Source organism: Trachemys scripta, chromosome 2, assembly GCF_013100865.1.
Source record: "Trachemys scripta elegans isolate TJP31775 chromosome 2, CAS_Tse_1.0, whole genome shotgun sequence".
Lineage (NCBI taxonomy): Eukaryota > Metazoa > Chordata > Testudines > Emydidae > Trachemys > Trachemys scripta.
Window position 1 is genome coordinate 235,384,805 of NC_048299.1, and position 26,010 is coordinate 235,410,814.

A 26,010-nucleotide genomic window follows, 5' to 3' on the forward strand; every position below is an offset into this window, starting at 1 on the left:
ACTTCCTCCTGCCTCGCACGGCCTCCCCCGCGGCCCTGGGGCTCCTGCGGGGCTCGGATTGTTGTGGCCGGGGCCGCCCGTGACACGTGGTGCCGTAGCCGCTGCTGCCGCCGGGGAAGCCCCGCTCGCTGGAGTGCGGGCAGCAGCATGGCCGCTCTGGCCGAGGCGGTGAGCAGCAGCGCGGGTTGCCCGGCGGCAGGCGGCAGCAGCAGCAGCAGCCGGCACGAGAAGAGCCTGGGGCTCCTCACCACCAAGTTCGTGTCGCTGCTGCAGGAGGCCAAGGACGGCGTGCTGGACCTGAAAGCGGTGCGTGCGCGGGGCGGGGCGGGGCCGGGTCTGCCTGGGCGGGGGGTAGTCGGGTCTGGAGGAAAGCCCCTGAGGGGATGGGGGCTGCATGGGGGGTTCGGATCAGTGGTGGGTTCCTGGGCTAGGCTGGGATCTGGAAGGGGCTGAGGAGGGGGTGGTCGGAGCTGTGTAGTATGCGGGCTGTGTGTGAATGTGAAGGAATGGTTGCTTGTCCCTGCGTGGGTGGGCCCACCTGTAAATGGGAGTGTCTCTGGGGGAGGACCCGGTGTGTGGGAGGGGTTCTCCCTGTGTGTGGTGGAACTGGGTGGTCTTTGCAGGGGAGATGGCCCAGGGTTGGGGTGGATGTGGAGCTGAACATCATTGGAGGGTGTAATATATTTTGGGGTGGGGAGTCTGGAGCTGGTCTCTGTGTAGGGGGCCTAACATGGGAAAATACATGGAGGGGATCTGGAGCTGAAAGTGGCGTGTGTGTGTGAGAGAGAGAGAATAGACAGACTTCTTTCTCATGCTCTATTTCCCATAGTCCTATACAAATAATAACTCTTTCCCCCCCCCCCATTCACTTTCCAGGGAGAAACTAAAAGGTATTATGATTGAGAAAGGAGTCTTGGAGGGAAAGGGTTGCAGCTGGCAAAGCCTGAAACATGAGTAGGATCCTCTCCCTAGGGAGAGTGGAGTCCTGTCAGAGCATGAGTTTTCTTCCTTTCCAGTTCCCCTGCAGTGTAATGGGGCTGGCTTGTAAGTTGCCAAAGTCTGTGGAACCCCAACCAGTGTCATGAATTACTTGTGACCGAGGCCAGCACAGGTTGCAAAAGAGAACCTTTTCTGCCTGAGAACCAAGCAGAGAGTAAAAGGGCCTATAAGAGTGTATCTGTGTCTGGAGGCAGAGAGGAATGGGGGCTGAATGGGGTTTGGAGAGGAGCGGGGCTAGGAGCAGAGGTAGTCTGGGTAGGGTGACCAGACAGCAAGTGTGAAAAATCAGGACAGTGGGTGGGGGGGTAATAGGAGACTATGTAAGAAAAAGACCCCCAAACCAGGGCTGTCCCTATAAAATCGGGACATCTGGTCACCCTAGTCTGGGGGCAGATGGGGATGGAAGCGTGGTGTTCCTTCCCTGACCCCAGTGGGCCCCCCCCGAACATTCCTCAGTGCCCTGCTAGGGGTGCGGCCGTGCCCCACAGTTTGGGGACCACTGGTATAATAAGGCTTGTGCTGGTCTGTACTTGTAAGGCTTTCTCTGTTGTACTGTTTATTTCAGGGATTGGATGGTCATTTTTTGACCAGCCAAGAGGTTTCAACTTTCCAAGAGACCAAAAGGCTCTCTTAATAGGTACGGAATGGAACAGATTGTAGGTACCTTACCCTTGGGTGAGCACTCGTAGAGACAGTTCTCTGCATAAGGTGTAGTCCCAACTTAGCTCAAGAGGGCATGGTGGGGCCTCCTGCCAGATCATGATGAACTGGATCTCTAGTCTCCATAGTTTGGATCGTGTTGTAGAGCTCTGGCCACTCTGGGTTTGTTTATGCATTACTAGTGCTTCTAACTTCCATTTTTAGAAAAAAGGCAATTTGTGTATCTCATTTGTTTTGGAGTTATTTTAATGGAAGCACTTGTGGGATGGCTGAAATTTAATCAGCAAATACTGATATAGCATTCAGAACTTGTGTGACTTAAACATATGTTCACAGAAACCTCAGAAAAGCAGTTATTGGCATCCTTTCTTCAGGAACTGAAGAAGGACTAAAGTTTCCTTACCTCTTTTCTACCTATGACTGACAGAGACACTGGAAAGTTTTGTGTAAAAGGAAGAGCCTATTCTGTACATTACATCCTCCATTGGAAATTGGGGAATGTAGTGTGATGCATTTTAATATTATGTTGTACTTGCAAACTCTGATTTTGCTGATAGAAAATGACTAGCTTTTGTTTTCTGCATTTGCACAGAAGAAAATCAGATGGCTTCCAGCAAATTCATTTAAAGATGTATTAACTTTTTTAAAAGTAATATCCAAGATTACCTTAACTGAAACAGTTTAGTGAACATTTTTTCCTTTTGGTTTGCTCACATTGTGCATTTGACAGCAATGTGTATTGTCACTTTCACTATCTCCCTATATAAACAGTTTTTTCCTTGTTGAAAAGACCTTTAAATGTCCACAGGGGAGCAGAAAAACAGGTAATTTTAATAAACAAAAGGACTTTTAAACAATACAAAACAAAACTTTTCAGGACATACTATACTATTTTCAATGGAGCTCAATCAGAAATGTAAAAATATTCAGTTTCAAAGTTGATAGTATCCTTTTAACTCATTTCAGCACTTGTTCAGGCTATACATTATGAGCATCCCAAATTGAAGTGATTTTGAAATGGTGTGACGTAAAGTAGTTGTCTTAACACCCAATCAGATGTATTCAACTAGCGACAGAGATCTCATATTTGGAGTTTGTCAGAGATCCTTGATTTAACTGTACCACAAAGAAGTTGTCTGTTGGGTGATGCTTTGGTGGCCAAGAGGTTGTGTTTGGTGAGGTCTTTTAAACTGTTTAGTGTTTGAAGTTGCCTGGAGACTACTTACTGAAGAAAATCTTCACAGAAGGAAGAAGCAGGGTGTTCAGACATCAAATCTTGATTCCACTGAAGTCAGTAACAGAATTTTAGTGGAAGCAGGATTTATCCCTACAGCAAGGTGGGCACCCAAGAACTATTGATGATAGAAAATTCATATTACCTATAGATTAATCTCTTGAAAAAGGATGAATAATTTTGCCCAAACTGTCCTAATTACATAATTTATTTGCAACGTTGTTGTAGCCGTGTTGGCTCCAGGATATTAGAGGGACAAGGTCAGTGAGATAATATTTTTTTATTGGACCAACTTCTGTTGGTGAAAGAGACAAGTTTTCGAGCTATGCAGTGTTCTCCTTCAGGATCTTTCACCAACAGAAATTGGTCCAATGAAAAAATATTACCTTACCCACTTTTTCTCTGATTAGGAAATAACATGTACAGTGAAAACGAATTTTGGCCAATTGACTGAGATCTCATGTACTGTTTTTAGTGCAAAATACAATAGAGGTTAGCTTGAAATTTTTGTGCTCCCATATAATTAATAATAAATACCATCTGTTCTTATTGGAGGAGAAAATATACTTTTTCTTTGTGTTTAGTATTGTGCATCAGCATTGGTATAGATTAGAAACGCTAATGACTAAAGTGGTGGGTCTGACATGAAAATGAAACTTTTCAAAGGAAGCTTGGAGGGAAGCCAGAATATATTAGGACTGTCCCAGATTGTACCACAGACTTCCTATGTGATCCTGAACAAATCAGTAAGCATTTTTGTGCTTTAACTTTTTCATCTGTAAAATGAGCATAGAACATCCCTGCCTCGAGGGCTGCTGTGAAGTTTACTTTATCTGTCATGAACTTTGGTATCCTCTGAGACAGTTTGAGAAGTAGAAATTACAGTCAGTAATGATGGTTCCAGAGATGATGGAGCAAATGGAGATGTGTTTTGAACACTGTATATTTCCATTATGGCCCATAATGGCTCCCCAAAACTATTAGGGTTAATTTATTTAGTATTTATGATTCTCATCACCATAGTATCTAGGAGTTTGTCTACATATTAAAGTTATTCTAGAATAAAGTAGATTAGGAATTTAAAGCAGAATAACTATTTTGGCATAACTCCATGTGTGGACACTCTTATTCTTGAATAAGTGTGTCCACACATAGAGTTCTTCCACAGTAGATATCCTGAATAACTCCATGTGTAGACAAGTCCTGAGTTGTCTGTATGTTGTCCACTTTTTCATGGGTATGTAGGATCTCTCAGTGGCATGGTAGTATAGTAGTAGTGATGATTGATATTTAAAACTTTGTCTGTTTTTACCCAGAAAAGCAAAGAAAATTTGAGTGAAGAATGAAAATTAAGGCTCAGGTTTAAATCTTTCTGCTTCCTTCACTCCATCCTGGCAGGTTCTCTAGGTTTAAATCAGAAACTGTTTTCTTACATATTTTGTTTGCTGAGCTGTTAAGTATGCGTAGAAGATGGTGGTAAACTTTATTAAAACACAGTCTGTACGGAATAAATGTTTAGTACTTTCATGACCCATCAAACTGAACAACTGTTTAGCCCCATATCTACTGTAAAGCAGTTACACATGTCTCAATTAGGAAAGGTAGAAACCAAGTTGCATACCATAGCTACATTTTCAGGGAGTTACAGAATTTCTGTAGGCACATGGCTCATCAATTTTAGTTCCAGTAGCAGGCATCTTTATATGGCCAGGGGTTCCACATCTTAGAGAGACATTGCCTTGTGAAACACCTATCCTCCCATTCAAAATCACTTACCATTTCTGTAACACTTCTGTGACACCTACAGCAGTTGTTTACATGGAAAATAATACTTAGAAGGCATTAAATAAATGTGTTTTTAGCTTCCTGATTTAGCAGTAGAATATGAAGAGGAAGAGGAGCTGGCCATCTACCTGTAGTCCACTAGCAAGTGCCCTTGTGCTCCACGGTCTAAAGCTTGAAAATCACTGTTAAAACAGGCTGTGGGATTATGATTTGGACATGTGATACTGCACAGTTGTTGTCTTGTCATTCTTTTTCCTTCTTCCACCCCCATTAGGTTCTGGTGCACTGTCCCATAAGTGGTCACCAGCAGCAGTTCTCTCTTTAGATGGCTCTGGATGCCTGTCATTGGCAATGGTTCTAGCATTAGACACATACCTTGTTCTCATTTAGAGGGTGATGGACTGTGGGAGGAGAACTGGGAGCTTGTCTACACTTCAAAATTAATTTGGATTAAAGGAGGGTGTGAATTTAAAATGCAACAGTTATTTTTCAGTCGTTGCATGTGTGGACATTCTTATTCCAGAATAATGTCCATCCCCATCCATGTGGGTAGACAAGCCTGGTCAAGGAGATGAAATAAAATTATCAGTGAAGAAGTGAGAAGGGAAGAGATCAGAAAGATGAGGAGGGAAAGGAGGCTCCAAAACAAAAAAATCCCACTGAAAAAGTAGAAACAAGAAAAGAGAGACTAAATTAATCACATCAGAAATGGTGCCGCATGTCAGTTAGGTAAAAAGCAGTGCTTGCGGAAATGCAAGTGCCAACATTGTGTGCTACAGCGAGCAAGAAGAGCAGAGCTGAGTTGTCTGAGACAAGGTTTATATTTTTTTAAGGGACAGGGAAGCAGCATACTCCTTACTTCTCGTAACTAGTGGCATGCTGATGCTGCCCCTGCTTTGATAAATGTGCCTGGATTCTAATTTCAACCAAATACCAATGAACTACTTTTTAAAACTTCCTTGGAAGCATAAAATAGGTCACAGTCTAAATATTCACAGAATCTACGCATCCTGCTGTGTATTTGTCTGCCAGTCATGAGCCTTCTTAAGGGAAAGTCTCAAGTAATATTTGCCTGGGTTACATACTTATTTCAAATGGGAGGCGTTACTAGAAATTGTGACTACTGTGCAGCTATTTTCCACTAAAAATATTTTATTGAGCAATTCCAAATAATGAGAAATTTGGAGGGAGAGAAAGGAGAGGTGATCCCAACTGAAGTGAAATGTCCTTTTCTCTTGTAGACTGGGCCTGTTGTGAGCCACCTTGGCACATCTTATTAGAAACAAGTCCCTTTAAAAGAGTTCTATCTGCAGCGGTGCTACCAACAGTGAGAGAATTGTTGAGATGTCTTAAGTAAAATTTTCAAAAACACCAATTTTGAAAGTGACCTAGGTGTTTAACAGCCTAAGTCTTATTGAAAGTTAATAGGACTTAGACTCTTAAGATGCTTTTGAAAGTTTTACCTCCCAGTCATTAAAATTTAGTGGAACATGGCATTTTTCATGAGTTCTGTAATTGTGTTGAAACCAGTTTTGTCCTGTCTATTGTAGCAACTAAAGGGTTTCCACACATTTGTGGGTTGGAATATGTTGGGGACACATCAACCCATTGCTGAAAACTTTTGTCAGAAATGGGTCACTTTCCTCTTGTAGCTGGGCCCTTTCTGTATTGTCTGCCATATATAATTTTCAAACCCCTTTTATTTTAGAAGGGTGTATTTTTGGATGGGGGATGGGGCAATGCATTTGAGACCAGTCTGCTAGCTCAGACTAACAGTATAAAATGGATAGTTTTTTTTTTTTTTTTTTTACCAGAGGTGGTAATAAAGACAACCATTAACTCTTCTTCTGCAAATATAGGGATGGGTTTTAATTTCAGCTATGAAGCAGAATTCTTTGTTACATAAAAATGAAATTTTGTGACGCCTAAATATATAAATGATTAAGTATAAATCTGGAATAGACTGTTCCAGCACAGCTGTTATATTAAAAAATATGCCCTGTGTGATTTTCATAGCACTGTCTACTATTAAAGTTGACCAGCACTTCCCACTGAAAGGCCCTGTTTACAATTGTAACCATTTGGGCTGAGATGTTCCATGCTGGGTGTCTGTCTCAGGATGAATTTCTTTTTGAAAATTTCAGCCAAAACTGTTCCTCTATTTCCAAGACCAAAACTAGAAAAAATATATTTTGTCCATGTTATAGAACTCTGGTGCCCTAGTACCCCCCACTGCTTTGGAATAGGGACTTGAAATTTGGCAGGGGGTAGCCTTTACATCAAGAATGTCTTTTGATGTCCTCCTGAAAATCCACCCAAATTTGGCCACGTCATAAGCCTTTGAAAAATTACAGCTCATGCATGGCCAGTAGAGACATCTTAGATTTTAGCAGCTAAATTCCCTGAAGATTGTGTCCACACAGGGCATCCTCCAGCCAGGGCCTGAATAGGACTTTCCCTGCAGTTACAGATCTGGGCTGCTGTGGGCCAGGTCTGGGCACTGGAACTAAAAGCAGGAAATCGGTCTTCTGCCCAGACAGTGAGCAGGAGGAATCTATCTGATGCAAACATAAAGAGAAGAGCTGGTCTTGAAGGGATATACAGGGACAAGGAGTCTGGGAGATAGAGGCGGGAACTGGACCTGTGAGCAACAGTGGGAAGGACATTGGAATTGGCTGGGCAAGGAGATTGGGTCTGGAGCCAGTAGGTGTGTGTGGGAAGAGACAGGGATTAAGAATCAAGGCCGAGGGGGGAGAGAGACAGATCTGATGAGGAGCCAGGGTGTAAGGTAAAACTGGTACTGGTTGGGTAAAGAAACTGGGGCAAGAAGCCAGGAGGATGACACTAGGACTGGGAGCCAGTGGGGACAGAGAACGTGGGTGGGTGTGGGGTCTTGGTGACTGGAAACCAGGAGAGGGGAGAGAAACGTCGGCTAAGGAGATGTGTGGCGTAGAAATGGTATTGGATGGAGAAGGAGACTGGGACGGGGAGAACAGAGGGGTAAGAGTAGGACTGACTGGACAAGGAGATTGGAACTGGAATGAGAATCCTGAGGCATGGAGATTGACTTTGGGTAGGCTAGAAGAATGGGACTGGGATAAGGAGCCTGGGGTAGGGAAGAGACAGAACTAGGACAAGGATAGGTTGAAGGGGACAGAGTAGAAGGGCTCACACATGGGGAGGAATGGGCAAAAGAGTCTGTGCTCACACTCCCCTCCAGAGCCTGGAACAAAACCTAGGTTTCCTGAGTTCATCATTCCTCTGCTGTCAGCAAATAGGAGTGAAACCCACTGGCAAAGTGTCTCCTCCCCCTCTAGTATCTAGGAAGATGACAACCTGCTACTTCTGTCAGTTACTCTGTCAGCTCAAGTGGCAAAGGTCTAAAGGTTCCAACCCAGCTGATGACCTATGTGGGTATCAATAAGATGCCACACGTTAGAACTGTTTTTTTTTTTTTCAGTTTGCTTATTTAAAAGTCTTAGGACATTACACAAAAACTAAATTAAAGGAATATTATTGAGTTTGCCTGTTTAACCTTAACTCACCTCTTGTGGCTATGCATTGTGAAAAGTCTTTGATTATATGATCATGTGCTGTTCTGTCCACAGGAACACCTGCCTCCATCAGTGCACAGGCTGGACCTCCTCTGGGGATCATTCAGAACTGTGTAGTGAAGGAAGCTGTTGTCCATAGGACCCCTGCTTTATTTGTTGCGGAAGTTGGAAGGTGTGTTGTGAATGAGGCAGGGGATTTCAGGAGACATAGGACGGTCTTATGGTTAAGGCAGCTGAACACTGCCTTGGAGAATGGATTCTAGCCCTGCCTCTGCCACTGAGTTCGTATGTGATGCTAGCTGAGTCACCTAAACCATACTTTTCACAGGTGATTACTAATTGTGTGTTCCTCATTTTCTGGGTGCCTGACATGAGACCCTGGGGTCTGATTTGCAGAAGTGCTGATCACACACAACTGCAACTGAAGTCAAAGGGAACTGTGCTTTGAACCTAGAAAGTGCTATATAATACTAAGTACTGTACTCTGAAAAATCAGTCCTAGATGTATTAAATTTGGCACCCAAAATTAGTGGCTACTTTTGACCTTAATCTCATTAGGTATGTCTACACTGCAGTTGAGAGGTATAATTGCAGGATATGTGTACATACCTGAGCTAACTTTCATTTAGCTACATCAAAGCTAGCTTGAGTAACTATAGCAGTGGAGACTTGGCAGTGGTCACTAGAGTATGCCAGGGTCCTGGCTGGGCAGATCCAGTGGGTGCAGCTGCCTGTGCTTTGGTATGTCTGCAGGTGCTGCAATCACACCTCCTGTAGATATACCTTCTGTGCCTCAGATCTTCATCTGTAAATAGAGATAATACCCCCTCCCCCCTGCACCAACACCCCCACTTTACAAGGGGTTGTAAACATTAATTAAATAATATTGATACAATGGACAGGGTTCAGAGAAGAGCCGTGAGATGCTTCAAGGATTAAAAAATGCCGTGAACATCATGGTGGATGTGGAACGGCGATTCTGGGCCCGGGAAACAAGCACGGACTGGTGGGACCGCATAGTGCTGCAGGTCTGGGATGAATCATAGTGGCTGCGAAACTTTCGTATGCGGAAGGGAACTTTCCTGGAACTTTGTGAGTTGCTGCCCCTGCCCTGAAGCGCAAGGACACCCGGATGCGAGCAGCCCTGACTGTCCAGAAGCGAAAAGCACACTCCACCACCATTCTGCACTTGCTCAGCCGGCAGTTGAAGAGTTCTTTTTCAGTGTCCAGGGCGCCTGTATAGGGCTTCATGAGCCAGGGCATTAGCGGGTAGGCTTGGTCCCCAAGGATCACTATAGACATCTCCACATCCCCAATAGTTATTTTCTGGTCCGGGAAGTAAATACCTTCCTGCAGCCGTCTAAACAGACCAGAGTTCCTGAAAACACGAGCATCATGAACCTTGCCCGGCCATCCTACGTTGATGTTTGTAAAACGTCCCTATGGTTCACCAGTGCTTGCAGCACCATTGAAAAGTAGCCCTTTCGGTTAATGTACTGGCTGGCCTGGTGGTCCGGTCCCAGGATAGGGATGTGAGTTCCATCTATAGCCCCACCGCAGTTTGGGAATCCCATCGCGGCGAAGCCAGCTATGATGATCTGGACGTTTCCAAGGGTCACTACCTTTGACAGCAGTAGCTCAACGATTGCGTTGGCTACTTGCATCACAGCAACCCCCACGGTAGATTTGCCGACGCCAAAGTGATTCGCGACTGACCGGTAGCTGTCTGGCATTGCAAGCTTCCAGAGGGCTATGGCCACTCGCTTCTGGACTGAATGAGGCAGGGGTCCTGTGAAAAAATAGTGTATGATCATATAAGGAAGGATTGTAACACAATCCATATGCACAGGGTGACAAAATTAAGGTTGCATATTTGTTTAATAAACCAGGAAAGTACAACATGCTGTTACTAATTTAATATCTTTTTGATATGGGCTGTAGTAATTCCTTCTTGCCATTAATAATCTCGTTTGATAGGTATTGCATGTGAAGTGGAAGTAGCATTCCTTTACTTATATTAAAGACTGTGAAAATTGTTTTCCCCATTTTCCTTTTATACTGTATCTTTATCTTATTAATTAAAACGCCAATCAGGACGGTTTGGTCTATTGAAATTCCTTACAACTTGTTTTCTGCTTGGCAGGTCAGTGAGTTGGTTATGTTTTAGAAAAGATGGAAGTGTATGGCCTTTGCTGTACAATAGGTTTATTTTTTATTCTGGTTTTTGGCATTTTTAATGTATGATTACACAGACTGATGTACGGAGTGTATTCATTAGTAGATTTTGACCATAATGTACAACTGAGTTTCATGATTAGAAATGCAAAGAGTTACTGTCACATTCTTCTTCAATAAAATGACTCATTTGCATCATTATCTATCTCTCCTGCTTTCCAAAAATCCTTGTTTTTAATCTCACATGTATTTTATTTATTTAAATAGTTTACTGTCTTCTGCACCATTACTAAAGAGTTTGAAGACTGAGTACTTTATTTAAAAATAAAACTTTCCACACACCTGTTCCAATTTAGTATCCTTCCCTATTTTTAGAGGTGACTTAAAAAGCGGGACGTGTAATACTTGCAGTATCACTTGAAGTAAAACAATAGTAGAATGGGTGCCCTTTGCTTTTGTCCATTACTTCATTCCTTTTTAGGGATAAACTAATCTGTCTCAGACCTTGTTTATCTGCTGGGTAATAGGTTATTACCTTGATTCACATATTAATCCACCTGTACTTCGTATGTATTCTTAATTCCTCAGTCTCATAGGAGAAGAGTCGTGTGTTGGTTTGAATCTTAGTTGGCAGTTATGTCTTCTGGAGCAGAAATAGTGGAGCGTTAATCAAGTGCTGGATGTTGTTGGGTTTAATTATGATAGATGGCTTTTAAAATGAGATTCTTTCTATCTATCTTTGCTGGATTTCCAGGTAGAAGTTATGCTTACTAAGCCTTTTTCAAAAGGTAGGGGATAATTCTGGAGACTTAATCAACATTTCTGTTCTCTAGTGAAACATTTCAATTGTCCAAAGCTGTGAGCTATTGGTAAGTGTGTAATGACTTCCACATTTGTCCATTAAATTGCTATGCTATGCTATGTTTCTATCTCATTTCTTTTTATGTGTTTCAATAGCTTTAGTATGGAACATGCTATATAAAAGCAAAATCAGTCCTACTCCCAATTCTAATTGTGTATTGTTCTTAATACAAGGGTCTGTATTAAAGGCTTTCCTAATTATAAAGTTGCTACACTCTGTTATGTCTTATGATTTCTACATTTCTCATGGAACACATGAAGAATCAGTCTGCTTTGTCGCTCTATAAGTGTTTCCTCAATGATTTGGAGAGAAGGTCCAATGGTGGGATCCAGAAATATATTAACAAAAGGTAGCTGCTCCGTTTTATATCACACAAGACACACTGAAATTTTTTGGCTAGACTACCCCCGGTTATTGAGGCTTTAACTATTCCGTGATGTGTGGTTCTAAGGCGAACATGAGTTAATCCAGCATAGAACTGGATTAGCTTTTCAGAGTCACCAGAGGAGGTAGGCTCCCTTCTAGCCTCCTCTACTCTTTGGGTTTATTTGTTTGTTGTTGCAGACAGATACTGCCCTCCTTCTTCCATATTCTCATTCTCCACCTTCCAAAAAGAAAATTTCAGACTTTTTTTATGGGGTTCGAAGGAAGGAGAGGGATTGGTTATTTAATATTTGGGACATTGACAGCACCTTTGTACTCTTTCTTGCCTGGCATATACCCAGCTGGCTATGGAAGAACTGGCCCCTATGTTGAGGTAATGGGTGGATTCTCTGAGCATGGTTTGTAGAGCTCTGCATGCTATTTTTATATGGAGTTTGGTTGGACTCTGATCTTGAAGGAGAGTGGTGCAGAATGTGCAAGGTCTTTTGTTTGTGGTTTGTATTTTGTTTAAAATTTCTCAGGAATTTATCAGTGTTTGTTACAAAACTTAAAAAAATGGGTGAAAACTGATACAAAAAAATCAATGTCAGTTTTTTTGGGTAAATATTAGCAGTTAATATTGGGGGATGGAAGGAAAGAAAAAGCAACAAATAGAAAGGTAAGAGTATCGAAAGTAAAAGCAGTTTAATGCTGGTTCATTTCATTAGCTGTACATTAACTGTACATACACACACACACATGCATGCATGTACATGTATCTTCCACTACATTGCCTTATTTTAACAGACAACCTTGCATTTACACTCAGACTAATTTATTATTAACATAAAAATCCAGTCCATTAGGTAGATTTGTTTAACGTACTCAGTACTTTTCATGTACTTAAATGGTCCAAAATTTGGGTTAAAATCCATAAAAACTGAATAATAGCTTTTGTAAAAACCGAGAATTATTTTTTTTTATTAAAAATTGAAAACTAAGGGCCGTAAAAATGTGTGACTGTTGAATCGTGAACTCTTTCCCTTCAGAATTATGACTACAGCAGTGTTTCTCAATCTTTTGGAGTTCAGGATCATTTGTAAACCTTAATGATATGTTGCAACCCAAAGGCCCCCTCTCCAGGGTTCAGGGGTGTGGGGCAGGAGATGGGGGCTCAGAGCTAAGATTCCAGGTGCTCTAGCCAGATGTGAATAGCTGGAAACCCCCCCAACCAGCAACTGGGGGGGGGGGGAGAGCCAAGATAATTCCCCAAAAACACACCCTCCCTCTATATGGCCCATGTCAGAGGTGGAGGGGAACCTGGGGAAGGAATTGGGGGCAGGCAGAGGGATGCGGGGGACTGGGCGGGGGGAAGGATATGGGAGCAAAGCAGACTGCGGGAGGGGCGATGAGCCTATAGTGCCCCCAATAATATAGCCCTCCACCCTGCCCATAGGCAGTAGAGGGGTGGGGGGAATTTGAGGTCCTGGAGGTAAAGTGGGGGGAATGGAGGAAGGAATTAGTTGGGGTATAGGTAGCATGACAGAGGAGAAGTCATCTGGCTGAGTGAGAGGGGTACATTGGGCGGGGGGCAAGCTTGGCGGGGAGGACAGGAGTGGAAGAGAGGTGCTGCTCAGTTGCAGGGCAGGATACACTTTGGGAGGCCAGTACTTTACTTAGAACATGATACCGTTTCCCTCTCGGCTCCTGACCTTGTAGCCGGCTGGGCTTGGCTCCCCACTCTGGGTGTTACATACGCCAGCGTCACAGTGCTGCTCCGGTTTAGCCTGGCCACCCTGCTGGGGGGGTAGGAGGGGGGGAATTTGTGTGAGTAACATTGTGACCTGGCGCATAGGGTCGTAGCACCTCTCACTCAAATTTGGCCCAGCTTGCCCCCCATCATCATGTCATGACGTAGGGGTTGCTAGGCCAAACCTAGGCGGTGTTGCAACCCTGTGCACTGGGTCACAACACAGGGAGCAAGGAGCCAAGCCTAGCCAGCCCTGCAACTCTTTGATGTGTTCTGGCGACCCAGTTTTGGGTCGTGACCTGCAGGTTGAGAAACCATGGACCTGGAATCAGCACCCAGGAAGCTTGCTGAGCTTCAGGTGAGCAGCCTAATGGGCCAGTTTTTTGCCTTGGTGTGCAGATTGCTGACACTTATCTCTGTTCTTTTAACAGGCTGCTGATACTCTTGCTGTGAGACAAAAAAGAAGAATCTATGACATCACCAATGTTTTGGAAGGCATAGATTTAATTGAGAAAAAGTCAAAAAACAGCATCCAATGGAAGTAAGAAGTGTCAATTCTGCATATTTTCACATTCTCAAGCGAGGAAAAAGTTGGCCTTGTTCCTTTTTCCTTGGCTATATTCAACAATAATTAAAATTCATTTTGTAATCCGTGGTAGCCTATGTAGAATATGTCAGTGGTCTCAATCCAGTTCCTAATGACCAGGTGTCCTCACTGCAATTGTCAGCCTTGTTTTCAGAGAGGCCAAAAATTGAATGGTGCTGGAGACTGAAGTACTCTGAGCCGTGAAGTCTGAAGTTTTCAGCATATCTGAGGGGCAATTTAGCATTGTTGTTTTTCATACTGTACCATGTCTAGATTAAAGTGACAATCCTGAAAAGTGAAAATCTGGCAATTTTCATGGGCACTAAAATTTATATAACAGAACTTTATAACTTGCTACATAAAAGAAAGAAATCTTTGAACTTCAAGATGAGTTTGGGGATGTGGCTCTGAAGTGTGTTGTAGAGTTAAACAGAGCAGTGCCAAGGACCAGGCAGGCAGTGTGCTAGCCTAAGATTCTGTTTATGAGAAAACATGTTCCATTCTCCCATCGCCCCAGTGAGGAGCTAACTAGGGGGAATTGAGCTGGGTACACAGCCCTGACACAGAAAACGCCACCTGCCATGAAAATGGAAAACAGTGACTGGAATCCCAACGTTGGCCCCAAAATTAAGACATTTTTCAATATTTTTCTACTTAAAAAATAAAAGCAGGAATTTTACTACATCTTAGTATTTCATAATATAATTAATATGGTGGGTTTTTTTTTTTTAAAAAAGCAAGACCTGCTTCAAACTCTCTCTCTCTCTCTCTCTCTGTAGTTTTTTACATTATCATTACATATATTGTGACTGCATAAAATATTGTACCTTTTTTAAAGAGGTGTAGGTGCTGGCTGCAATACAAAAGAAGTCATAGACAGACTGAGGTATCTTGAAGCAGAAATTGAAGATTTGGAACTAAAAGAAAAAGAGCTGGATCAGCAAAAATTGTGGCTGCAGCAAAGCATCAAAAATGTTATGGATGACTCCACAAACAACCAATATCCTTTGGGAAGTACATTGTGTCCATTCATGAAATAGAATTAAAGAAGCACCAGTCATATGTTAAAAGGTTGGTCACATAATATGACCTGCTCTAGAAGTGAGAAGATATTTGAACTAGGTGACCAAGGGGGGTTTACTAACTCTAGAAGAAATGGAATTGGTCTCAAGCATTTTTCTGTTAAAATGTGATTTCAATTTTCTTTTGCACTGGTAGTGAAATTAACTCACCTTGTGAAGCAAGTGCTATGAGACAATAGCAAGATCCATTAGGCTGTGGAATACACAGTGAGATCTAAAGGAGTAGAAGAAACTTTGCTTGTGGCATTTTAAAAACAAACTAGACAAAGCGCTAGAAAATGTACTGTAGGGAACAATCTTGTATTGGCAGAAAGAGGCACTGGATGGTCTAATACAGTGGTTTTCAACTTGTGGTCCATGGACCCTTAGGGGGTCTGCAGACTATGTCTAGGATTTCCAAAGGGATCCCACCTCCATTCAAAAATTTTTAGGGGTCTGCACATGAAAAAAAGGTGGAAAACCACTGGTTTAATAGGTCTTTTCAAGTTTTAACCTCTGTGATTGTATCAATGGTAATCTGGAAATAATCCATCAGAAATTTACACAGTGGTAATTTTTTAATGTAGAAAATCCAGACTTTTAGCATTAACTGAAATTAACTGCTTTCGTGGTTTAAATTAGATTTAGGATACTCCCGGATATTCTTCTTTGGTTGTTCATAGGATAGGTTATCTAAATCTTTTGAAAAGATATGTGAGTTGACAAACTCCTGAGGCTTGTTGAAACTGGAACTGAAAATATCCTGTGTGTAAACAGGTAATAAGTCTTTTGTTTAAACTATATTTGCTCATTAGTTTGTAACCACGTTTAGCATTCTTAGGGCTAGTCTACACTGCCCATGGTAAAGCACTGCCATGGCAGCGCTTTAACGTGGCTTGTGTAGTCACGGCAGAGCGCTGGGAGAGAGCTCTCTCAGCGCTTTAAAATAACCTACTGCCACGGGCATGGCTGCAGTCGAAACTCCAAAGCGCTGCCGTGGGAGTGCTGCTGGTACTCCACCTCCATGAGGGGATTAGCTTACAGCACTGGCTCCCAGCGCTGGGGCACTGTTTACACTGGCACTTTACAGCGCTGTAACTTCCTGTGCTCAGGGGTGTGAAAAAACACACTGAGCGAGAAAGTTGCAGCGCTGTAAAGTGCCAGTATAGACAAGCCCTTAGAGGATATTGAACAAAATAGGTCATTAGAGATTTTGGAGAGGGAAAAGTGCACTCTTATCTATAAGTAGCTCTAAAGCACTTAACACTATATTATGATTGTTCAGTACAAACTGCTCCAGTCAAATCAGTGATTTTTATCACCTCAGAGCATGCTTAAATTCACAGATCATTAACCTGATAGACTGCAGCTGTTCTAAAGTGAATCTAGTCAATACAGATAACAGGTAAGGTCTCTAATCAGCAAAGCAATTAAATGTGTTTAAGTGCTATGCTGAATTGAGGCCCGAATGAGCTGTGAAATTATTTCCCATTGAATAAAGAGATTACTCTGCATGTGCACCAATCCATTTTTAAATGAATTATTAATTGTGAAGGCACAGTTTGGTCCACTTTCACAAAGCTCTGAGTGGAGTCTGTTTGCTCAGAGTGCTGGGAATAGAGTGGGATTGGGCACCCCAAGGCACCAGAGAAGGTCTAATAGTGAATAGTGTACCAAACCTTGTTAACAAAATAATGGAGTAATTGGAATGTAATTATATATCTAAAGCAATGTAGGGCTAGGTTTTGTCTTGTGTGATACTGCAAGCTGAATACCTGGTAAGCAAAACAAAACCCTAAGTGCCTGGCCTCTACTTCTAAACACTACAGATAAAATGACTCTCAGAAATCAGCTTTTACATTTGAAAAAGGGTAGATTTGAAATGGAAACTACAGTGATTAGTTATAACCTAGTTGAAACATTGACTAAGAACGTATTGCATGAAACTTCAAAATAGTTTATACAAATATATGGCACTGTCTCTCTAGCTGCAAATGGTTTCTCAGGGAAGTCCAGTCCTAAAAAACCGCCATGTGCAGTACTCAGTTTGAAATACTTATTACTTGTATGTGGTGGGATTACAGGATTAAACCCAACATGTTGATTTTCAGGATGCGTTTTGACTAGGACCAATTTGAAAGTGAAAGGGAAAGCAGGTGCTTTCAAAGTTGTTGTAAGTGTATGAGGATATGGGTGTACACACAAATTTTTAAAATAGAACTTGTTTTACACCTTTGGAAGCCCTGCCATGCCCTTGCATTAAGATATATTCAGAGCTCTCTGTCCTACTTCTGAACATCAACAGGTTCCTATTTGGTGGTGATTTTTTAAATTACATTTTAGTGGCTTGCAATTATTACAAAATAATTTATATGTTAATGGTGGCAGAGTTAGCAAAATTCATTTGACTGCACCAAATTCCATCAGACAAACTCATTAAAACTAAATCATTTTGGTTCTAAATTATTTAGAAGAAAAACTTACATAACATGGATCTGGGAACCAGTTTTCTCTCTCTTGATAATGACAATGTCTTGATTTTGCTGTAGTTTTTACACAGAAACAGTAAAACATCTCATAGCTTTCTGTTCTGTTGACTTATTTCTTAACTATACTTACAGCAGCTAATGTTTTTTTGTTTTTCCCCCCCCCCCCAGTAAAGCAAACTATTCTTTTTCCAAGCTCCAGTGCTGACCTGTGTATTTTTATGGTTGACAGGTAAAACCTTGAACTTAAGGATTTTTCATAGAGCAATTCCCATAGACTATGAATTAAACACAGGATGTTGTTTCTTTTCAAAGCCGCTTGCCTTGCCTATTCTGTAGGCTGCATCTAGTTCTTTGATGGGTATGTTGTCATTGGCAGAATTCATCCTGGATTCATCTGGAATTCATGCTGATCCATGATGGCTTTGGACATACTGTATCATAGTGATATGATATTAACCAGACTTATCAGTAAAAAGGAGATGGTGGTAGTATGTGTGAAATACATTTAAATAATATTTTGGAAACTTTCTAATGGTAGTCTAAGGCCAAGCTATGCTTGAAAGGCTTTGCTGGTCTAGTTATACTGGTATGCTATATTGACAAAGCATTTATAATGTGGACATAGCTAATATTGACAAAATTCTGCATTTGTATAGCTGCATTCTTTTGCCACTGTTATGTCAGTCACAGATCCCATTCAACATTAGCTATAACAGTAAAAATGTAAAGTGTAGACCTTCCCCTAAACAACACACTGTAGGAACACAAACTTCTTTTGTAAACTGCACTAAATATCAACTTCACATTGCTTAGGCAAAAATCTCAGCTTCTTACTTCTTGACAATTTCCTTGACATAAATCACATTTTCATATGTCACTCATGAAGACATCTGTAATTGCTTCAATGGTAAGTTGCTGCTGCTAGACTGTAGTTTTGTAAGATGTTTGGAGCAGGTGGTTTAACCAGGGAAGACAAGGTCATAGTGGAGAAGCTAAATGAATTCTTTGCATTTGTCTTCACTGCAAAGGATGTGAGGGAGATTCTGATATTTGAGCCATTCTTTTTAGGTGACAGATCTGAATAACTGTCCCAGATTGAGGTGTCAATAGAGGAGGTTTTGGAACAAAGTGATACATTAAGCAGTAATAAGTCACCAGGACCAGATGGTATTCACCCAAGAGTTCTGAAGGAACTCAGAAATGAAATTGCAGAACTACTACCCTGTTTCCCCGAAAATAAGACATCCTCCGAAAATAAGGCCTACTTACAGTTTTGCCTCTCGTTGTAATATAAGGCATCCCCCCGATAATAAGACCTCCCCGATAATAAGGCATCCACCGATAATAAGGCATTTTTCATTTCTGAAAAATAAGACATCCCCTGAAAATAAGACCTAGCGCATCTTTGGGAGCAAAAATTAATATAAGACACTGTCTTATTTTCGGGGAAACAGGGTAACTGTGGTATGTAACCTGTCGCTGAAATCAACTTCTATACCGGATGTCTGGTGGATATCTAATGTAACACCAATTTTTAAAAAAGGCTTCAGAGGTGATCCTGGCAATTACAGGCCAGTTAACCTAACTTTAGTACTAGGCAAATTGGTTGAAATTATAGTAAAGAACAGAATTATCAGACACATAGGATGAACAGAATATGTTGGGCAAGAGTCAACATGTTTTTTTGTAAAGGGAAATCATGCCTCATCAATCTATTAGAATTCGTTGAGGGGGTCAACAAGCACGTGGACAAGGGTGATCCAGTGAATATAGCGTACTTGGACTTTCAGAAAGTTTTTGACAATGTCCTTCACCAAAGGCAAAGCAAGAAGTCATGGGATAAGAGGGAAGGTCCTTTGTGGATCAGTAACTGGTTAACAGGTAGGGTAGGAATAAATAGTCAGTTTTCACAGAGAAGAAAGATAAACAGCCGGGTTTCCAGGATCTGTCCTGGAACCGGCGCTGTTCAACATATTCATGAATGATCTGGCAAAAGGGGTAAATAGTGAGGTGGCAAAGTTTGCAGATTTAAAAAAAAAAAAAATTCAAGATAGTTAAGACCAAAGCTGACTGCAAAACATTACAAAGGGATCTCACTAAAAGTAGATGATTGGGCAACAAAATGGCAAATGAAATTCAAAGTAATGCACGTTGGAAAACATAATCCCAACTATACATATAAAATGATAGGGTGTAAATTAGCTGTTACCACTCAAGAAAAAGATCTTGGAGTCACTGTGGGCAGTTCTCTGAAATCCTCCACTCAATGTGCAGCGACAGTCAAAAAAAGCTGACTGAATATTAGGAAAGGGATAGAAAATATCATAATGCTGCTATATAAATCCATGGTATGCCCACATTGTGAATCTTGTGTGCAGTTCTGGTTGCTCTATCTCTAAAAAAGATATATTAGAATTGGAAAAGGTAAAGAGAAGGGCAACAAAAACGATTAAGGGTATGGAATAGCTTCCATAGGAGGAGAGATTAAAAAGTCTGGGACTGTTCAGTTTAGAAGAGTGACAACTAAGGGGGGATGTGATAGAGGGCTATAAAATCATGAATGGTGTGGAAAAAGTGAAGGAAGAAGTGTTATTTACTCCTTCACATAATACACTAATCAGAAGTAACACAATAATCAGAAGTCTCCCAATGAAATTAATAGACAGCATGTTTGAAAGAAACATAAGGAAGTACTTCTTTACACCACGGACAAACAACCTCTGGAACTCATTGCCAGGGGATGTTGTGAAGGTGAAAATTATAAATGGGTTAAAAAAACAATTGGGTAAATTTATGGAGGATAGGTCCCCCATTGGTTATTAGCCAAGATGATCAGAGATGCAACCCCATGCTCTGAGTGTCCCTAAGCCTCAGACTGCCAGAAGCTGGGACTGGACGACAGGATGAAGCACTCAATAATTGCATTGCTCTGATCATTCCCTCAAGCATCTGGCACCAGCCACTGGTGGAAGACAGGATAGTGGTCTGACTCAGTATGGCCGTTCTTATGTTCTCGTGCATTAACCATCAGACTTGAAAAAAAGCTGTTTGTTTGAAACCTCTAGAAATGGGATTTTTTCAAATACCTCTCCCCCTCACCCCAGCCCCTCCCCAAAAACACATCCTACAATACAAAATGGCTATTTAATGACGATCTAGAGCCAAGGATTCCATATTCCTGCTATTGAGCAAAGTTCTTACAACATGAGGATCATTATTTGTATTTATTATATTGTTACATAAACCTCACTATAACATAGTGTTTTTTTTCCATAATTACTTTGAATTTAGAAAATGTTTGCAAGTGTAATTATGTTTATAAGAAATGGAACTTACAATACATAGCTACTTGATACTTTGAAACTACATACTTCGACAGAAGCGACATGAGCTATTAGATGTCTTTTCCATCTGCAGTCATGGATGTATGGAAGGGGGGTTTGGTTGCCCCCAGGGCATTGTTTTTCCTAATGCGGGCTCTGCAGGACCTGTCCAAGTTCTGTGGTAGGGGGGGTAGGGGGAGCAGGTCAGGACATGTTGGTCTGACCCACCAGAGGTTCCCCAGAAAAGACAACTCAGGCCCAGGCTTCCATATATTTTCTGGGGACAGCTGCAGCCAGGGGGAATCCCTGATAGTACAGTTCCAGTGGAGCCATGCTACCAGGGATAGCTGAAGCCAAGAGCTGGGGGATAAACACCAAACATCTGCACAGATGGCTCCTGTCTTTCCCTGGATTCCTCATAGTCCACCCAGTTTGGGAGTGGTGAAAAACTGGGACCTCTCCCCCACAGAAGGATGTGGGAGACTCTCTGCAAAGACCTCTAGCAGAGATTTCCCTTCCAGGTTCTCCTCCTGGTTTTTCCACAAGAGGGGACAATTGGTCCAAAGTTTAGAAAACAATTCTAGGTTACATAAAATGCCTTTTAATTTCTCTAGTTTTGCCTGAAGAAGAACTTCAAGATAATGTTCTCTGTAGCCATGTACTTATATGTACTATAGAGTTTAACCCAAAACATAAAAAAGATTATTACAAGAGTTCACTAATTACAAAATATGGAAACACTTAGAATGAGGTTTACAGTGAGAGAAGTGCTATCTCGCAATACACTGAGAGAAAAAAGCATTATCCTAATTTTATAGGTGAGAAACTGAGGCACAGAGAAGTGAAGTGACTTTCCCCAGGTATTTCAAACAGTTAGTATGCTACAGAAAGAAAGGTGGTGTCCAAATGCACTGTGCAAGGCAGCTACACCCAGATTGTACATGCTATAGAGACTGGAGTTCTGGGGACATACAAAGCTAAGTCCTTGGATATTCTAATTATGAATACATAGATAGACAGGTTTTCTTCACTTTGCTCTCATTCATGTTAGAATTTGTTCCTGAAGTACATCAAAATGTGCAGGATTTGTATCAAACTAATGCTGAAGTGGCATTAGAGAACTATATTCCATTTGAGTGTACACAGCCCAAGAATGTGTAAAATTACATATGGTTAACGTTTTCTTAAATTCCTAGGAGACACACTTCTAGCAATTCAAGCACCTTGTGGTACACAATTAGAAGTACCTATACCTGAAATGGTATGTACAAACTGTTTGCTTACATATGTGTGGTGAGGGAGGGGCAAGGATGCCTGTGTTGCAGCTAGCAAGGTTTGTCTCTTCGTCTGTGTGGGAGAAAAAATTAGGATTCACCTAATTGGATGTGGACTGATATTGGGTAAACAGCATATTTGCGCATCCAGACAGACTAAAAGTGATTATACCTTTCAGTTAAAACAAGATACTTTGGGTTTTCCCATTCCTTCTCTCTTCCGTTTGCAAAAGCCCAATAGCTGCCGTTTCCCTTCAGGCAAAAAGCAGTGGTGCTTCCTTCAGAGTCTGTCAATGCTGGTCTTTCAGTGGCAAGCTCCTTTCCTCCCAACCCCTGCTGGGCCAAGGAATTTGGAAACCCAGATCAGATCCCCATAGAACAACAGAGGAAGCGGTAGAAAAACAGATTGTCATTAAGGACTAGACCAGATAAAGCATCAGAGAATAATAGAGAGAGCAATCTTGGTTTGGCCAAGAAAGATGGATGGGCAAGACAATCTACTTTGCTTCATGTTTTTACCTTCTGCCATCTTCAATTTCTGTGATACAGTGCTTTTCAGTTTTTCATGCTGCCTACACAGGTGGGGAAAGAGTGGCAAACATTTTTTGTGCAGTTGTAGGAGGATAGTGATTCCATTTGATGCGTTTCATATTTTAACTTGAGCAAAGAATGAGTAAAAGCACAGTAATTAAACAATGAGGTTACAAAAAATGCCACAAGGTGAACTGCAATGCTAATCTAATGAGACTGTCCTTTGTACTGCTGGACACAGATAACTTGTATTAGTTGTCTTCATGACTGAAATATCTCACCTGTTCCCAAAATAGAAAGATAATGACTTAATCCCATGAACTGGACAATGGTATCAGCACTGCACACGCCAGATTGAATCACAAGAACTAGCTCTTTAACATGAAGGCTTCATGTTGACTATTCTGCTGGGCAATTGTCCTGTGTTCTCTGAATCAGGGAGGAAAGGATTTGGCTATGGTGGGACAGTTAGTTCCAATTAAGTCAATTTTGCAGATGAGAAAATTATTTTAAAGAGGCTACTATATGTCCCGGGGTCAGGTTTTAGTGGGAACCCTGCTGTGACTCGCAGCTACGCTTGAATTCAATTACATGAGCATTGCACAGAATTCTATACTTGAGTGCCATGTGTCAGTTGTTAATTATGTGAGAATGTAGAAGGGTTGGAATCTTAGTGGTTACGGGGCGTGTTGTATTGGTTTTAAGTCTCTTTTTCTGTCTGATGTGATGTTAGTTAACTTGGTATAAAACTGTCTTAATGTGGTCTTATGACTAGAAAATTGTATGTCACCTTGCAATGGCATCTTGAGAATTTTATTCTTAAATAAAAGTTTTCTACCTAGGCAATTATGCATTTCCATTACTTTCTATGGCAATCACTGCATGCAGTTATTTGGCTTAATTGTCAGTCACAAGGAATTGTAACTGTTATTTCAATGTGCCACCTTTAAAGGGACAAAATGGACAAAAGAAATACCAGATCAGTCTAAAGAGTAGTTCAGGACCTATCCATGTGCTGCTTATTAATAAAGACTCAAGTTCCCCCACGCCTGTGGTGTTTCCAGTTCCTCCTCCTGATGACCTTGCACAGCCCCCATCTCAGCCTGCAATTCCAGTGACTCCCCCAAAACCTACTGCATCTACTGAGAATCCATCAGAGCAGCATGACATTAACCAGGAGCAGCATTTACCACATACTCCAGTTACAGATACACCATCAGGTGGGTCCATGGTTTGTTTCCCCCCACCCCCAAAAGAGATTTTAGAGATGGGGTAGAGAAAGGGAATCAACTGTTAGCATAATGTAGCAGCTGCCAGCCTGAGACCTGACACCAATGGAGTTACTATCAGCTGGCTGGAGGAGGTCACCATCCTCTTCCTGTTCTATGTTCAGACTTCTGTTGAAATGGATTGTTCCACTTGAATTTATCGTCCTATACCAGAAACACCTCAGAAGTGATCCAGAAACCAGCCCACAACAGGGTTCTGGGCTGTTCCTCAAGGTGATTTTATGTGGTGTATGAAAGACTTCAAACCTCTACTGGAATGTAAAGCTTGAATATTTACCTTTGACAAGCTTGTACTAGGACAGTCCCTGCTGTTGTTGCAAAAGGCAGTGTTATGTGAAAAGCAGACTCAGTGAGGGAGATTACCTGAACTTGTTTTTATCACTAATAGATTCAGATTCTAGGACTGGAAGGGACCTCGAGAGGTCATAGAGTCCAGTCCCCTGCCCGCATGGCAGGAGATAATCAAATGCCATTTAGCAACATACTACAGAAATTGTGAACCAAATCTCTGAAGGGCCTTGAGAGCCTGTGCCTGGTTTTTTGAAAGGAGATGACATTTCAAATACTGGCCATGTTCTACCAAATACAGGTGTGTCTGCATATAGTTTACCATAATAGACTTTGTAATATGTATTTTTCTGCCATTGTAGACAACAGTGTGCAAGAGAACAATACAACTCCAGCAACTCCTTACTCTAGCCTTCCGGACTCCTTGCTGTATACGAGCCTTGCAACACAAACTACTGCTAGCTCAAATGACTATCAGGCCTTGCTTCCCTTGGATGTTAATTGTATTCTCAAGCCAAACTCATTTGATATAGCAAAGATGGATGAGCCCACAGGTAGGCAGACTCTCTTTAGTTTAACCCTTCCTGACAAAGCTAGCAGCAGATTTCCCAAGGGAGAAGAGGCCAGCAGTTAGTCTTGTCTGCAGCCTTTCCCTTCTCCCTCCTGGAGCTCTTTTCTTTTCACCATTTTGGCTGTGGTTGCTGTCTGGTTTTGGGTGAAGTGCATCCCTCATAAAGATGCTCCATTCTGGTACATTGCTTACATTCCCTTTGTAGTTATAAGTGTTTGTGTAACCTAAGAATAGCACCAGAAACTGTCCAAAAGGAAAAGTTAAGGGGTTTTATTATTTTAAGCCCAGTAGGATACTGGTCTGGTTGACTATCTCTACTGCTCTTGAAAGCATTATGTTATAAATGTAGTAGCCTAACACCCTCCATTTCAATAGCTGTTTAAAGCACAGAACCTGGGCTGACTTTCACAAATAAGTGCTTTTGTGTTTAACAGGAACTATTAGTAGTGATATCATTGACGAATTGATGTCTTCAGATGGTAAGCATTTAGCATTCCTATTTTTTTTAAATAAGCAGAGTTATATTTTAAGAATGTGATCCATTCATAGGAACGTAGGACTGGAAGGGATCTCCTGACTCATTGGGTCTAGTCCTCTGTTATTGCAGGCAAATGTCATTCATATCTGAATTCATCATTTCCCTAGGTTTTTGTTCAAATCTGATTCCAAAATTAATTACAAATATCTGATATTAAAACCGCTGCCACACAGGCCCCAGCTTCCTCGTTTCCCCTGAGGTGCTCAACCCCTGCTCTGTCCCAGACCCCCCCCCCCCTCCTCCCCCCCCCCAAGTCCCCACCTCTTCCCATCTCCTTCCCTGAACGTGCCCTGCCCTCATTCTGCCTCCTACATGCTGCTGAACAGCTGATCCTCAGCAGGCAGGAGCTGATCGGCAGAGCTGAAGGTGGGCAGAAGGTGCTGGTGGAGGTGAGCTGATCGGCAGGGCTGTCAGTGGGTGCTCAGCACCCACTAATTTTTTTTCCACGGGTGCTCCAGCCCTGGAGCACCCATGGAGTTGGCGCCTATGAGCTGCCAGCACCATTTTAAACATGACCTATTTCACTCCCACCTCTTTCCTGTTGCAACTCTCCCTTTCCACCTTTACTCTAGTTTCCATCACTTACCTATTTTCCCTTCCATACTGAGTCACGATATTAAGGCCCTATATCCTGCGAACACTTACATGTGTGAGTAATGTTATATATGCATAATACCT

At 41.8% G+C, this 26,010-nt stretch overlaps 1 protein-coding gene across 2 annotated transcripts in view; it reads left to right on the forward strand.

Annotated features, from left to right (window-relative positions):
* E2F5 (E2F transcription factor 5) overlaps positions 1–26,010 on the forward strand; it is a 27,726-nt gene continuing 1,716 nt past the window's right edge. Inside the window, exons 1-8 of one of the 2 annotated variants that reach the window (XM_034763209.1) lie at positions 1–306; positions 13,814–13,923; positions 14,807–14,968; positions 18,382–18,425; positions 22,038–22,102; positions 23,599–23,866; positions 24,586–24,777; positions 25,229–25,273. In XM_034763209.1, coding sequence (XP_034619100.1) covers positions 148–306; positions 13,814–13,923; positions 14,807–14,968; positions 18,382–18,425; positions 22,038–22,102; positions 23,599–23,866; positions 24,586–24,777; positions 25,229–25,273 — 1,045 coding nt within the window. In that variant the 5' untranslated portion in view covers positions 1–147. Of the gene's footprint in view, positions 307–11,551; positions 11,630–13,813; positions 13,924–14,806; positions 14,969–18,381; positions 18,426–22,037; positions 22,103–23,598; positions 23,867–24,585; positions 24,778–25,228; positions 25,274–26,010 lie in introns of those variants that run through there. The other variant, XM_034763210.1, reaches the window with a different exon arrangement.